Below are 15,976 nucleotides of genomic sequence, written 5' to 3'. Positions count from 1 at the left end.
TTGCTTGAGTGTTTACCTTTGGGACAGCCACAACATACTGCATAGAGGGTTATACGTTCTCTCAGTGACACGTGTCTGCTCCTGTAGTTACATACACTAGCTCTCTAATTGCCAGTGTGGTTTTTCCACATAGATTTTCTTTTTATTTTGACCCTCCCACAATTCCATGCCTATGCCACAGTTAACAAAAGTACAGAAAGAGAAATACGAAATGGCATAAATTAATAAAATAAATTTCATGAAAAAATGTAAAGTAGATGGGAACAATATTAATTAATTTTCCACAATGACAGGTATGACACTAGAAAGCTCATTATATGCAAAAGACTGGATGGTCCAAGTAAACTTACTTTAAGTTTATAATTGATTTATGAGGCAACATCTGTGCGGTGTATGAGCAACACAGTGTTCAGTTTTGTTTATGATCTACAAGAAGAACATAGCAGTCATAAAAAACTTCAGGAACAGAGCTGCTAAACTTATTTTAGAAGTACAATGTATAAGTTATGAAGAAGGTGACAGTATAGCAATAAACGGAGCAATATCCAAAGGTTTCTGGGAATTTTAAGTAGGCTTGAATTTAATGACAGTAGTAGAATGAGAGAATGAGTGCAAAGAGCCAAAAAAAGGTTCCTCTGCAGTGCTGCTGTATTTACTCTCTGCAAAAGGTTCAGGAGTTCAGTAATATAAGAGGACCTTGGAGTATAAACATTGCTTTGACCTGACTGGGACAGATCTAGGATACATTTGAAGGATTATATCTCTCAATGGCCTGGAAGTGCAAGGGATTTACCTAGTAAGAGTTGGAAGAAATTAATAGGGTGGGGTCATCTGTCCAGTCAGTGTCTGTTGGACAAATATGTTCTGAGATGTTTCAGGTAAGGAAGGACATAAGTTTTGAAATAAGATAAAGTAAGAAATTGTAAGTGGAATTTTCTGCATAAACAAGACCAGTACATGTACCAAGGAGATGATGAGGTCATACATATTATATATATTGAATATATATAAAATATCTGGATATTTTGGTACCCTTCTATCTTTACAAAACATATGGTTTGTTATATTCTACACTATTTTCTTGATTTCAAATGTTGTAAAGTGTATCAGTTTACATACTATATACTGTATGTTATGCAAATAATCCTAACCTTCATAAAATAAAGCTCTGCCATTTTTGTTTAACATTTGTCATAATAAACTAAGCTGTTCATATGTCATGCTCCATTAGATCTGTTTTAATAAAAGTTTTGAGGTAATACTGGTTTACTCACTAATCATGGAGCCAAAGGGTAGTGATGTGTTGCATATTTACTAGCATATTCAAGTAAAAATTTCACTTTACTCAGTACACTTCACATTAATGACCCTATAAACTATAAACTATGTTTCCCCCACAAGCCCCACCCTTATAAACAAAAGTGGGGTAAAGTAAAAGATCACAAAAGCATTTATTTCATAACCTAATCAAGATCATCAGTTTTATTTAAAAAGAAGAAAGTAATCAACATATGAATAAAAATGAAAATTGCATGTTCTAAATGACATTTTCTAATGACAAAGAAGAATGATGGAGCACTCTCATGAGACTTCCAGATCTCTTGAAAACAATCACCACTTATGAACAGTGCATGATGATCCAACAATATTATAGAGCCTGTTGTGATCATTGGCATCAAAATTGGTGCTTATTTTTAAAAACCTAGCAAGTGCAGCATGAAAACATGCAGAATATTGGCAACTTTAATAACTGATTCATTGATATGCGCTGGATTACTGAAGAATGAAGAGAGACAGTCAGCAAGAAAGACTGTGAAGTAAAAGGGGACAGTGAAAAAAAAAATAATAATGGTTTAATATGAAACAATAGGGAAATATGTGAGACACTTGGTGGAGTAGTAGTAGTAGTAGCAGAAATTGTATTGTTACATGGATAGAGTGCAATGAAAATCTTACTTGCATGTCGGACCAACATGCCCATGTAGCCAATCTCTGGCACCATGATAAACAAGAATGTATTACAAGAATCAATATGTGAGATGTTGAAGTGTATTAAGATTTGGGAAGAACACAATGGACTCAATAACGCTTAACATGTGCAAGTATTTAGTCAATAAATCTCAAAATATATTAACATGATGGCTAATTAATTGTCATCCCTAGTGATTTCTGGACAGCAAGAGGCAGGCATACTATAGTTAAGGACACGGAGAATGGAGAGGCATGTCACTGATACAAAAATATTCCCCCAATCTTTACACATTACATTCAACTAAAGGTCCTTTTGATGTAGTTTACTTAATATGACATTTTTTGGATGTTGTTTGAATTTTTTTTTTTTTGTCTGTGCTATCCTTTTTGAATAATGTATATACAATGACAGTGTATTACGTTCATTGCCATTTTTTAAGATTTAGTCATGTCATTATTATTTCATCAATAACAATATTTTATTTAAGGCACTGCAGTATGAATAATACCTCAGAATCATTCACAAAACAAATAAGAATAGTATATGTTACTTCAGAGCAATGCAATTATTTGTTACATTTTACAAATCAACCTTTCTTTTATCTATTAATATTCAAGCAGACAAATATTAGGATGTCAGTATTTGTCTAGAAAATATTTATCTGTAGCTTGCTTGAAGTATCATTTCAAAAGACATGAATATAAAAACAATGCTATTTATTTGCATTTTATCAATTTCTCAAAACAAAGTTCAATCTATCTAAGAAACAAAGTAGAAGCTGAAAGGCAAATCTTTGTTTCATTTCCTATAAATGCTGCCTTTTTCATTGTGAGTAACACTATCAGTTTACAAGTAGAGGGCAAATATCTGAACAAATGTAAAAGCACACAGATGATGGAGTGGTTAGAGTGGTAGACTGTGTGGTGATGATACGCTAAAGCATAATGCACATACGAAAAATGAAATGTTCTGAAGCTATGCACTGTACAAGCTGCTAAACACAGGCAGTTTTAATGATTGAGCTGCCTAGAATACTAGTGGTACAATGGTGTTATTTTACTGAAGACATGTAGATTAAACGTTAGTAGAACACAACATATTTCAAAAAAGCAACTGACATTAGAAAAAAACAACTGTAAATGTGCTGTGTATGAGCAATAAATATAGTCATGCATGGAAGTTAAAATGAAATTAGAAAGGCATTATATGATATCAGGTGATCTTTTATTTTGCTTTTTAGCAAGGATGTGGGAATAGGACCAATTTATTTCACATACAAAAGTAAACTAAAAGATAGTTTGGTAAAATTTCTGAATGGAAACTGGAAAGCCAAAACATTCAGTCTGAAATCTTTACAAATGTGGATATCAGCCTGTTCTTTACACTCTCAGTTTTCAAACATCATTGAGGACAAAATGGCTTACAAAAATCAAATTTCCTCCAGTCTGGTCAGTTATAAGCCAGTGACATGCAGCAAGCATAGTTTTTCACAAGGCAAATCTGCACCATTCATTCCATTATCCCATCCTCTTTCCTTTCATGCATGTTTCTCTTAGTATGGTATAAATCCCTTGAGTATCTTATTGCAAGCATTTTTGGAGGTGGTATTTATTTGGTGTGTGATTGACATATGAGAAGCAGCTTATGACATATTTTCTATGAAAGACTGAAATTTCATAACCAATAGGGGGAGCCAAATGCACATCAGTGCTCCAACTGCAAGTGATTTGATAATCAGATGAATTATTTTTGCACGAGGCTAATCACAATACAATACAAAAACAGATGGATAGACCTACAGAGCCAGATAAGGACAGTCAAAGATTTTTATCAAGTGACTTTTAAAAGTAAATGAAACCATGTAACCTACCAGCTGGACATGCACAATCTAACCCAAAGCTTAAAAGTCTTCATTTGTTTAATATGATCACTAACCATGAAGAAGATTCCAGAGACAGACACCATCAGGCGACTCAGTTTGTCTGTGAAAGGCTGGAATGGCTCAGGTTTCCCAGAGATGGGGTTAACTCTCTCCATCTTTGAATACTTGGCTTCAAACTGTGGGCGCAGCTCTTCCTGATAAGATAAACTAAGAATGTTAATCTAACCTTTGAATCCAATGGACAAGAGAACATAACACAAAATGCACCTTAAAAAGTTATTTAAAACACAGTCTTTGTTAGGAAAGATACAAAAATGAAGAATAAATAAAAATACATCCACAGTATTTAATGAATACAAAGATAAAGAAATTATTTAATGAGGATAGCTTGTTGTTTAGTGGATATCACTACTTCCCCACGAACGCCTTGTGTTCCGGGATTTGAATCCCAGCCTGTTCACAATCTCTATGGAGTTTGCATGTTTCCCGTTTTACATAATGATTTTCCTCCTACATTCAAGGAGCATGAAAGTTAACTAATAACTTCAATTTGACCAAGATTCAGTGAGAGTAAGAGCATGAATAAGGATATTCTCTGATGGACAGCTGTCCTCTCTAAGGTTGATTCCTGCCTTGTACTTAGTACTGCTGGGACAGGCTCAAGCCTCAATTAGGAGGAATTCAACAAAGCGAATTCAGACAAGTTATTCAAGTTTTTTATCGCACAGTTCAAAGAGATTCCTAACTCATAGGCTAGTGGCAAAAATACATTCCCAACAACATATATAAAGTAACACTGGCATCGAGGGCCACAACTGATCCTTTGCTCTTTACATGGCTCTTTTAGGTGTCTCACTATCCTTAAAAGGACCTGTTGCCTTTGCTGTAATAGATGGAATTCTGTTTGTGATATTGCTAGCTTGCCATTCTTATAGGTACCGCAAGTGAACTATGATACATAGTGTAATGAGAGAAGTCGCAAAATCAACATTCAAGCAAATTATAGAAAAAAACCCGATCTAAATCTGTTAAGTAGTTCTCTCATGAAAATAGACAGACAGAGACAGACTTTGGATTTTATATATATATATATATATATATATATATATATATATATATATATATATATATATATATATATATATATATATACAGTATATATATATATATATATATATATATATATATATATATATATATATATATATATATATATATATATATATATATACAGTATATATATATATATATATATATATATATATATATATATATATATATATATATATATATATATATATATATATATATAAACACACACAGACAGTATATCCTACTAGGCAGTTCACCATTCTTGTTGACCCTAATGTTGTACAGTAAAGAGCTCTCCATGCATTCATTGCATATTTTCAATGTTTTGCTTGAAAAGTTAAGCTCTGTGCTACAGTTATTCCCCCAAAGTGTATAACAAGTACGTCAGGGTCTAAGCCCAAATGTTCAAGGTCAATGATGCGGCTTCGTGAGAAAATAAAGGTGTTAGATAAACTTTGTGCCTGAATCTTGGCTGACGCTATTGACCAAAGGTCAAGGATGCAAATCCCATCATCAGTCATAACCTCAATGTTAAATGTCAACTCACCTGTCCTATGTTACCATAATCCAAGACCCTTAAGGACCTTAAGCGGTGCACAAAGCAGACTTCCCTGATGAATTAATTTAAGCTGATCTCCAATGCCATCTGCAAGCTGTGAAGGACAGAGCATTGGAAATGATGTCAAGACCTCTCCAGTCTCTGTGCCTTCTGACAGCAGCAACTAAAGTTGTTTTTTTATTGAGATGGTAGCACAGAATTCTAGGGAATGATTAACAAAAAAATGTGTGGGATGTTACTAATTATATGCTGCGTACTGAAGTTTTAAGGGTTATTTTAAGGTAACAGTAATATGAAGAATGCATAATTATCAGAAATAATGTTTTGCTATAAAGAATTCTATACAGAAAACTATATTTTGAACATTGTCCAGAGGAATATTACAGTTTTTGGTGGTCATGGGAAACTAACCATCTATTTCCTATATGGTCAATGTAATAATATTTGTGTCTTTGACTTTAGTGCTGTTTTCTAGCAATGTTACTTCCACAAATGTTGAGGTTTAAATGTATATATATCTATATTAGTCACATATGTGCATTATGGGAGTGTGCTGGTGGGTCTGTGGAAAAGGTAAAAAGGGCTAGGTGCATTTGCTAAACTCGCCTCGCTTTCCTATTCTACAGAGCAAGAGGAGCCTGTAGAAGACCAGTGATCTCAGTTCCAACTTGCCTGGAAACCTCACCATTTTCCATAACTAATATTATAAAAGAACAGAACTGCCTGGAACTTGGCATTCATTTTCAAACCCACAACTGCTAGAGTCACAATAGCCAGCAGAAGCCATTACTTGGAGCTGTCTTTTTCAAAGTCCAGTTTGTTTTCATTACATTTGCTCAGCATTGTTGATATTAAGCGGGAGGTTCTTAGGCAGACCCAACACATTATGGTATTGCAGGTCAGGTCAGGTTGGGGAGCATTCACTTGTTGCTGCACCCACAACATGATGAAACAGCTTGGGATCCTGGTTGGCAACCTCCCAGGGAGACACGTGGTCCAGTCCCACCCTCCGGAAATGATCCTCTATCTGCCGCAGCCAGGTGTTACGTAGGCATCCCCTTGGCCTGGTCCAGCCATTCTGTCTGGGAATTGTGCCACATGGCCATAGTGCGGTAATTGACACTCCCTCACAATGCAGGTAATGTGTCTCATTCGGGACTCCATGCGCAACCACTCATTCGATACAAAGTAAAACCAACAGTACCAATGGATTCTCCAAAGAGACATAGTACCAAAGGAGTCCAGTCTTTGTCTCAGGTCACTGGATAGCATCCATGTCTCACAACCATATAGTAAGACAGTAAGAACCAGGACTCTAAAGACTTGGACCTACGTCCTTTTGCATAGATATTGGGAGCGCCCCACACCCCTTTCCAGCAACCTCATGACCCCCCATGATCCCTCAATCCATCTACTGACTTCATAGGAAGAGACACTCTCTCCGGTGACAAACACACTGCTGATGATGGTGCCTAAGAGGTCATTAAATTTTTTTGATGACCTTATGGTATGGCTGTTGGTATAAAGGAGACACAGTAGCGTTTCTTGACACAGTCCTGCTGAATAATTTGTTGGCTGAAAGTGCTCAGTGCTAGTGTGACAGAGAGAGGATGTTCAGCATTGTTCATAATGGCACTGAGCTTTGTTTTAATTTTTTTATTTGCTACTATCTTCAGGGGGTCTACAGTGTGTCCCAGAACTGAGCCTGCACTTTTAATTAGCTTGAATTAGATTTGGTGGGCCTCTCTTGTAGTGATGTTACCAACCCAGCATACAGAAAATCGCACTGGCCATTACGTAGAACATGTGATGGCTGTTCATACCGACATTAAAGGAATACAGTCACCACAGAAAAAAGTCTACTCTCCCATTTCTTATATAGTACCAACTTGTTTTGATGTGGACCCCTAAGTACTTTTAGGAGTGCACCACCTCTCCATCCACGCCCTGAATAGTTCATAGAGGCTCTTTGATGTGGCGAAAGTCAGTAACTGTTAATTAGTTTTGTTAAACTAATTTTAGACAATTTTTTCTGCACCAAGTTCTGCAAATGACTTGACTTGCTGTTATATTTATAGTCTGAGGTGTAGAGAGTGAGGGGAAAATGAACTAGGTGCTCCATTGTTACTCACATCTGTATCAGAAACACAGTCCTTCAGTAACACAAACTGTGGTCTGCTCAACAGATAGTCTATTATCTAGGACACCATAGGCTCATCCACCTGAATATCTCTGAACTTACCCCTTAACAGGAATGGCTGCATAGTATTACATTTTTTTCTAGCAATCTCGCACACTGTCATTGAAAAATGTGCATCTCCATCGATCATTAGTGGGAGTGTGGAGGAGAATTGTATTCAAAAATGTCTGGACCACTATAAAGCAGAGCCTGTCATCAGCTTGGAGGATTGCCCCCTAAAGTGGTGGTCCACACATGCTCTGGTATACAAAGAGCTAGCTTGCCTTGCTCTCAAGTACTTGGCAACACCTGCCACATCAGTGCCTTGAGAGAGGTTGTTTTCACTCTCTGGGCATATTGTGCAGAAAAAGCGAGCTGCCTTGTCCTCTGGAAATGTGACCAAACTTGTATGTTTAAGCAACTGGCTTGGTTTAATAAAATAGAAATAATGTATTATTCATCTTCTTCTTCTTCTTTCGCCTGCTCCCGTTAGGGGTTGCCACCGCGGATCATCTTTTTCCATATCTTTCTGTCCTCTGCATCTTGTTCTGTTACACCCATCACCTTTATGTTCTCCCTCATCACATCTATAAACCTTATCTTAGGCCTTCCTCTTTTTCTCTTGCCTGGCAGATCTATCCTTAGCATCCTTCTCCCAATATACTCAGCATCTCTCCTCTGCACATGTCCAGACCAACGCAATCTCGCCTCTCTGACTGTCTCCCAACCGTCCAACTTGAGCTGACCCTCTAATGTACTCATTTCTAATCCTGTCCATCCTCTTCACACCCAATGCAAATCTTAGCATCTTTAACTCTGCCACCTCCAGCTCTGTCTCCTGCTTTCTGGTCAGTGCCACCATCTCCAACCCACATAACATAGCTGGTCTCACTACCATCCTGTAGACCTTCCCTTTCACTCTTGCTGAAATCCGTCTGTCACAAATCACTCCTGGCACTCTTCTCCACCCATTCCACCCTGCCTGCCCTCTCTTTTTCACCTCTCTTCCACAATCCCCATTACTCTGTACTATTGATCCCAAGTATTTAAACTCATCCACCTTCGCTAACTCTACTCCTTGCATCCTCACCATTCCACTGACCTCCCTCTCATTTACACACATGTATTGTTTCTTGTTCCTGCTGACCTTCATTCCTTTCATCTGTAGAGCATATCTCCACCTCTCCAGGGTCTCCTCAACCTGATCCCTACTATCGCTACAGATCACAATGTCATTAGCAAACATCATAGTCCATGGGGACTGCTGTCTAATCTCGTCTGTTAACCTGTCCATCACCATTGCAAATAAGAAAGGGCTCAGAGCCGATCCCTGATGTAATCCCACCTCTACTTTGAATGCATCCGTCACTCCTACCGCAGACCTCACCACAGTCACATTTCCCTTGTACATATCCTGTACAACTATTACATACTTCTCTGCCACTCCCGACTTCCTCATACAATACCACAACTCCTCTTGAGGATGTAATCTACCTGTGTGCATTTCCTCCACTCTTTTGCGTCACCCTATGTTCCTCCCTCTTCTTAAAATAAGTATTCACCACAGCCATGTCCATCCTTCTAGCAAAATCCACTATCTTCTGACCTTCTTCATTCCTCTCCTTGACACCATACTGTACCTACCCATCACTCATCTCTATTCCTTTCACCAAACATGTCCATTGAAATCCGCTCCAATCACCACTTTCTGTCCATTGGGTACACTGTTCATCACTTCATCCAACTCACTCCAAAAATCTCCTTTCTTATCCATCGCACACCCAACTTGCGGGGCATTTGCACTAACAACATTCATCATCACACCTTCAATTTCCAGCTTCATAATCATTATTTTGTCTGACACTCTTTCCACCTCCAGAACATTCTTGACATACTGTTCCTTCAGAATAACTCCTACTCCATTTCTCCTCCTATCCACACCATGATAGAACAATTTGAATCCATCTCCGATCCACCTAACCTCCCCTTCCATTTAGTCTCTTGCACGCACAATATATCAACCTTCCTTCTCTCCATCATATCAGCTAATTCTCTCCCCTTACTAGTCATACTGGCAACATTCAAAGTTCCTACCCTCAGTTCCACTCTCTTTACCTTCCTCATCTCCTCCTGCCTCCGGACACATCTCCCCCCTGTTCTTCTCCTTCTTCTTCTTTGGCCAACAGTAGCCCAATTTCTGCCAGCACCCTGTTGACTAACAGTACTGGTGGTGGTCGTTGTTAACCTGGGGCTCGACCGATCCGTTATGGAAATTTGTATTGTTGTCCATATATTAATTTGGCAAAATTTTACACCGGATGCCCTTCCTGACGTAACCCTCCCCATTCATCTGGGCTTGGGACCGGCACAAAGAAACACACTGGTTTGTGCAGCCCCTGTGGCTGGGTTGAAATAATGTATTATTCATAATAATCCAAAAGGCCAACCTGCTGTTTCTGCTGAGAAATTAACTTGGCTAACTACATTAACAATTTTGAATTGTATTCTGTTTATAAAATCCTGTTTCTGGAGTTTTTGCATGGCTTTTGAGTGAGATTTATTAAGCATTATTGAGAAATACACGGAGACTGCAGCATGAGACTACGTCTTAAAAATGTCATCTGTTTTACAATATAAACCCAATTGTTTGTTTTCTATGTTCAGCATTGCACAGCCCTAGAGTATGAGTGAATAAAGCCTCCTCACAGTTGAAGTTTTGTCTTTATTTCCTCTTGTTCCAGTTACCTGAATACATGAATTACATTTATATGCCATTATATTTTGTCCATTCTTCTTAATATGGTCTGATTGCGCTTAAAAATATTTGTGGTAAAATTTCAACATAAAAAAAAATCGAGATTAATCACGATTAATTACACAAAGTCATGTGATTAATCACGATTAAACTTTTTGATCGCTTGACAGCACTATGAGAAATTAATTAAACTAAAAATAAACATATTGCTGTTGGTCTGATCTGGTGTGGTATGGTCTGCATTTTGTTGCACTTTGGTGTGGAGGTTTGTTGATTTGTCAGAAATATATATACAGAAGAAGAGTTCATTAAAAGATGGTAGGCAACTTTGCACTATACTGTACATATGAAGTCTCAACACAACAATTTTACTGTAATACACACTACATGAGCACTAAGGAGAAATGGCTAGAGCTTACTGAAAGTTTCTCTTATTATATTGAATAATAATAGTAGAACAGGTGTCAGGGAGAACTCCATCACTTTGAATAAGGAGGAACGTCCATTCTAGAGAGCTTTCAATATACAGTAGCTGTATTTTATTTGTACAATAAAAGTCTAAAGTTGGATCTTTTGAACCACAAATCCCATACTTTGATTGCCTCCTAAGGTACTTGCCACATTATCAGTCACTAACATGTCTGATCTTCAAACACATTGGTTCATATTTCAGTTTATTGTCTACTAGCAAAATACCCGCGCTTCGCAGCGGAGAAGTAGTGTGTTAAAGAGGTTATGAAAAAGTAAAGGAAACATTTTAAAAATAACGTAACATGATTGTCAATGTAATTGTGTTGTCATTGTTATGAGTGTTGCTGTCATATATATATACATATACACATATACACACATATACAGATATATTATATATACATATACACATATATTTTTTATATATATATTTTTTATATACAGTAATCCCTCCTCCATCGCGGGGGTTGCGTTCCAGAGCCACCCGCGAAATAGAAAAATCCGCGAAGTAGAAACCATATGTTTATATGGTTATTTTTAGAATGTCATGCTTGGGTCACAGATTTGCGCAGAAACACAGGAGGTTGTAGAGAGACAGGAACGTTATTCAAACACTGCAAACAAACATTTGTCTCTTTTTCAAAAGTTTAAACTGTGCTCCATGACAAGACAGAGATGACAGTTCTGTCTCACAATTAAAAGAATGCAAACATATCTTCCTTTTCAAAGGAGTGCAAAGCAAGCAGTCAAAAAAAAAATCAATACGGCTTTTTGGCTTTTAAGTATGCGAAGCACCGCCGGTACAAAGCTGTTGAAGGCGGCAGCTCACACCCCCTCTATCAGGAGCAGGAAGAGAGAGAGAGAGAGATAGAGAGAGATAGAGAGAGACAGATAAAAAAAATCAATACGTGCCCTTTGAGCTTTTAAGTATGCGAAGCTCCGTGCAGCTTGTCCTTCAGGAAGCAGCTGCACACAGCCCCCCTGCTCACACCCCCCTACGTCAGCGCAGGAGGGAGAGAGAGAGAGAGAGAGAGAGAGAAAGTAAGCTGGGTAGCTTCTCAGCCATCTGCCAATAGCGTCCCTTGTATGAAATCAACTGGGCAAACCAACTGAGGAAGCATGTACCAGAAATTAAAAGACCTATTGTCCGCAGAAACCCGCGAAGCAGCGAAAAATCCGCGATATATATTTAAATATGCTTACATATAAAATCCGCGATGGAGTGAAGCCGCGAAAGGCGAAGCGCGATATAGCGAGGGATCACTGTATATATATATATATATACACATACATACATACATATACACACATAGATGCACTTACAATAACATAGAAATCAATATAAACAACATTAACATCATTATCATATGAGAATATGAAGTAATATATAAGAAGCACATTTCATATAAATATAAATTATTAAACAGTAAAATCTTCTTCTATAATTTGCTACCGTGGCTTTTCGTTGGTCTGTCCAGGATTTTAAATCACCTGTAGCTTGCAAACCGTTTCACCTATTGACTTGAAATCTGGTACACATATAATATGTCACGTCTGCTATCCGCTTTATGGGTGATGATTGTATTACTCTTTTTATGTTTATTTTATTTTAGAATCAACTCCTATCTGCGCACACCAGGGCGGCCGTGGGCAGATGCATATGGTGTATTCACTCCATGTTATCGTGCATTGCGCTGTCACTGGTATTTTGATAAAAGAATTTGAACAATATATAAGAAGCGTATAAATTATTAAACAGTAAAACATTAACATTTAAGAAGTAAAGTTACATTGAGTACTACTGCAGTGCCTTCGGGTATACCTCATTTTTTGTTTGCCCATTACATGCTTAAATGTATATATTTTTTGGTGTACCTACCCGAGAACACACGACATATAACCGAGCGTGGGAGAAGCATGGATTTTAAACACGCGTTGAGTTCATCTGCTGGTCTCCCTCGTGGAATAACTGGTAATGTTTGACTAAAATGTACAGCGAGTAAAACGACATCACCTCCTTTTTTTTTTTTACGATCTCTGAGATCTTGCTTTTTTCGGTTCAAGGCTTCATAAGCTGTTTTATGTGCCATGGTGTACTTAATAAGTACTAATTATCCCAAACCATCATCTTTGAATGTTGCAAGACTTTCGCCTTGTATGTAGATCGGGGTAATTACATTCATTGCATTCCTAGTCTGAATCACAATCTGATTGTATGGGTGGTTACCTGGCACTGTAGGGTTGCCACCCGTCCTTTAAAATACGGAATCGTGCCGCGTTTGAGAATGAAATTGCGCGTCCCGTTTTGAATCAATAGTGGACGGGATTTATCCCGTATTTTTTTTATAATTTTTTTTTTAAAGCAGCGTGTCATGCAAATCATCCCACACGCATTTTATGAAGATGCCTCCTTTCCTACTTTTGATTGGGTAATACTTGATGTCATCGTTAGTTTGATTGGTCTTTTTAACTGTCCAGTGAGGAGGGCGTGTCTTTTAAGTACAGTCTGCAAAGTGTTGGCACTGAGATGTGGCGTCAGCGCCATAGTTGAAGCCCCTAACGTTGCGGTCAGCAAGTCGGCTAACATCCGCCATGTGCCGTCTTTCAGTTGCGAGAAGCAGATCATAGAATGGTTGAAACTGTTGCCCTTAACGTTGCGCCACGGCGTGTGGTTCGTTTATACCTCGTGTCTTCTCATTAAACTTTTATCTCGCGAATATGTTATTGCAATCCGCAGCGGGAGCGTTTCTATAAACTTAATTTAAACTTACGTTTTACACCGTGCTTTGTTTCCCTTATGAACATGCTTGTATGCTTCACTCGCTCCGTTCTCAATTGTTTAATTAATTTTTTGCTCTTCGCTGTTTGCGGCTGTTCCTCCATTTCCCCCTACTTCGTTCTTTTATCTCGCGAATATGTTATTGCAATCCTTAACGGGAGCGTTTCAATAAACTGATTGAAAATAGTTTTGCATTTACCTTTTTAGTAAAAGGCGAGCTTTTAAGCCTGAGAAATCACCCCGTAAATGCACACGTTTAATTGCACATGTGTTCATATGTATGGTTACACAGTATTAAAAGACAGTGAACAACGTCAGTTACCTTTGTTCCCGCGTTTGATAAAAGGTGAGCTTTTAAGCCTGAGAAATCACCCCGTAAATGCACACGTTTAATTGCACATGTGTTAATATGTATGCTTACACAGTATTAAAAGACAGTGAAAAATTAACGTCATTTACCTTCGTTCCCGCGTGTGACTCGTGCTGTAAATCTCTTCCTTGTTTTTAGTTTACGTGATTACGTAGGAGGCGTGATGACGCGATACGTGACTCCGCCTCCTCCATTACAGTGTATGGACAAAAAATATGTTCCAGTTATGACCATTACGCTTTGAATTTCGAAATGAAACCTGCCTAACTTTTGTAAGTAAGCTGTAAGGAATGAGCCTGCCAAATTTCAGCCTTCCACCTACACGGGAAGTTGGAGAATTAGTGATGAGTCAGTCAGTCAGTCAGTCAGTGAGTGAGTCAGTCAGTGAGGGCTTTGCCTTTTATTATTATAGATACTTGTGATGTGTGAAGTAGAGCACTTTCATTCTTTGATTTACAAGACAGGTGTTTTAACAATGCCTGGATCAGTTTGTGACAGTAACTTTTTTTTTTGAGGGCAGGTGTTTCACTCTCAAAACCAGTGTCATATTTTCTGTTTTGGATAACATTACTGCATCTTATCCTTGTTAAAAAAGGCAGGACTTTCAAGCTTGAATGTCTGCAAAATGGCCTTACCTCTTCCTCCTCCCAGTCAATCAGGTCCCAATCATAAGTAAGCTCTGCTCTCCGCCTCTTCCAGAACTCTAAGAACACCGTTGCTAAAAATACAAGAGGGATAAAACCAGTGAAGAGATGAAAGAAAAAAAATAATACATAGAAGCACTTAAAGCATGGTAACTCTTCATTTGATAGAGCACTATATGTGCCTCACCAAGTGTATGTCTGTGCTGTAAGTAGTGTGAGTTATGAAAGGGAAAGGATTGCTGGGTCCAATAGGGAAAAAAGCAGGGAATAAGAGAGTGGTCGATGATTCCAAGACATCTTCTCCTACTTGTTACAGCTCAAGCAATGCTGAAAAAAAACATCACTACCATTATGCCAAAGAGAAACCTGTAAAATAAAAGACAAGGTAAAGTAAGTTAACATATTATAAATGTATATATATTTGAATCTGGTTTGGTTCTTGAGTACAGCAAACCAAGAAAACTAAGCTCTGATCTGCCATTCTGTCATACATAAACAGGCAACACTGTTGAGACTGTTTAAGAATGGAGTCTGTAAGAACATAAAATGAGCAGAAACTCATGGCAAAACTGGGAGTGGTACTATGGTGAGAACTACAATCAGGGCACAGCCTGAGGCCGAGGACATTATATTAAAAAACTGCTTTTGTCATACTAATGTAGCCCAGGGCTACCTAGTGTCTTAGCAACCAAACTTCACATAGAGCATGTGCCTTAGATTTATGTAGTTTCTGTCAGGGAAACATACGTATGTTATCTGTCAAGTAAGATTGTTTTGGCATTTCTCTGACATTTACAGAACACTACTAATGTTTAAAAAATCTGAGCCCCACCTGTTCTCTTATCATTCAACTGTTTTATAGTATACTTTGTGGTGTGTTTTCCGTAAGTGTCCATCCTGAGATTTCTTGAACCTGTTCTTTTTTATTATATTCCTCATTAATATATTCAGCTGGCTACACATAATACAACATAACTTTCAGAAACACTATTAATTAACACTGCAGTACTGAATGTAAGCCACCATGGAATAGTCAGGCCACTTCAGGGTCCACTCTTGCAAACACTCATACTCAGGGAAGAACAAGTGGGAGAAAAACTCTCACCCACAGAATGACATTTGAGAGAACGTACTGTACTGGAAGATCTCCATTTGATTGTTATTTTTTATGCAGTATTCATGCAAATATTATAGGCAAACTGTTTGAAATATTTAGAGTGTGGTCAACAGGTGGGAGCGGAGGATGCCATCATCTATATGCTACACCGATCCC

At 37.9% G+C, this 15,976-nt stretch overlaps 1 protein-coding gene across 1 annotated transcript in view; it reads right to left on the bottom strand.

The window, feature by feature from the left end:
* Positions 1-15,976, bottom strand: part of ano3 (anoctamin 3) — a 264,288-nt gene that overhangs the window by 25,985 nt on the left and 222,327 nt on the right. Inside the window, exons 14-15 of the mRNA XM_028794215.2 lie at positions 14,695-14,777; positions 3,908-4,048 (exon numbers count right to left, since the gene is read on the bottom strand). Of these exons, the coding sequence (XP_028650048.1) occupies positions 3,908-4,048; positions 14,695-14,777 (224 nt within the window). The remainder of the gene's footprint in view (positions 1-3,907; positions 4,049-14,694; positions 14,778-15,976) is intronic.

This window comes from Erpetoichthys calabaricus, chromosome 2, assembly GCF_900747795.2.
Source record: "Erpetoichthys calabaricus chromosome 2, fErpCal1.3, whole genome shotgun sequence".
Classification (NCBI taxonomy): Eukaryota; Metazoa; Chordata; class Cladistia; order Polypteriformes; family Polypteridae; genus Erpetoichthys; species Erpetoichthys calabaricus.
This window is presented reverse-complemented; position numbering and strand designations above follow the sequence as displayed.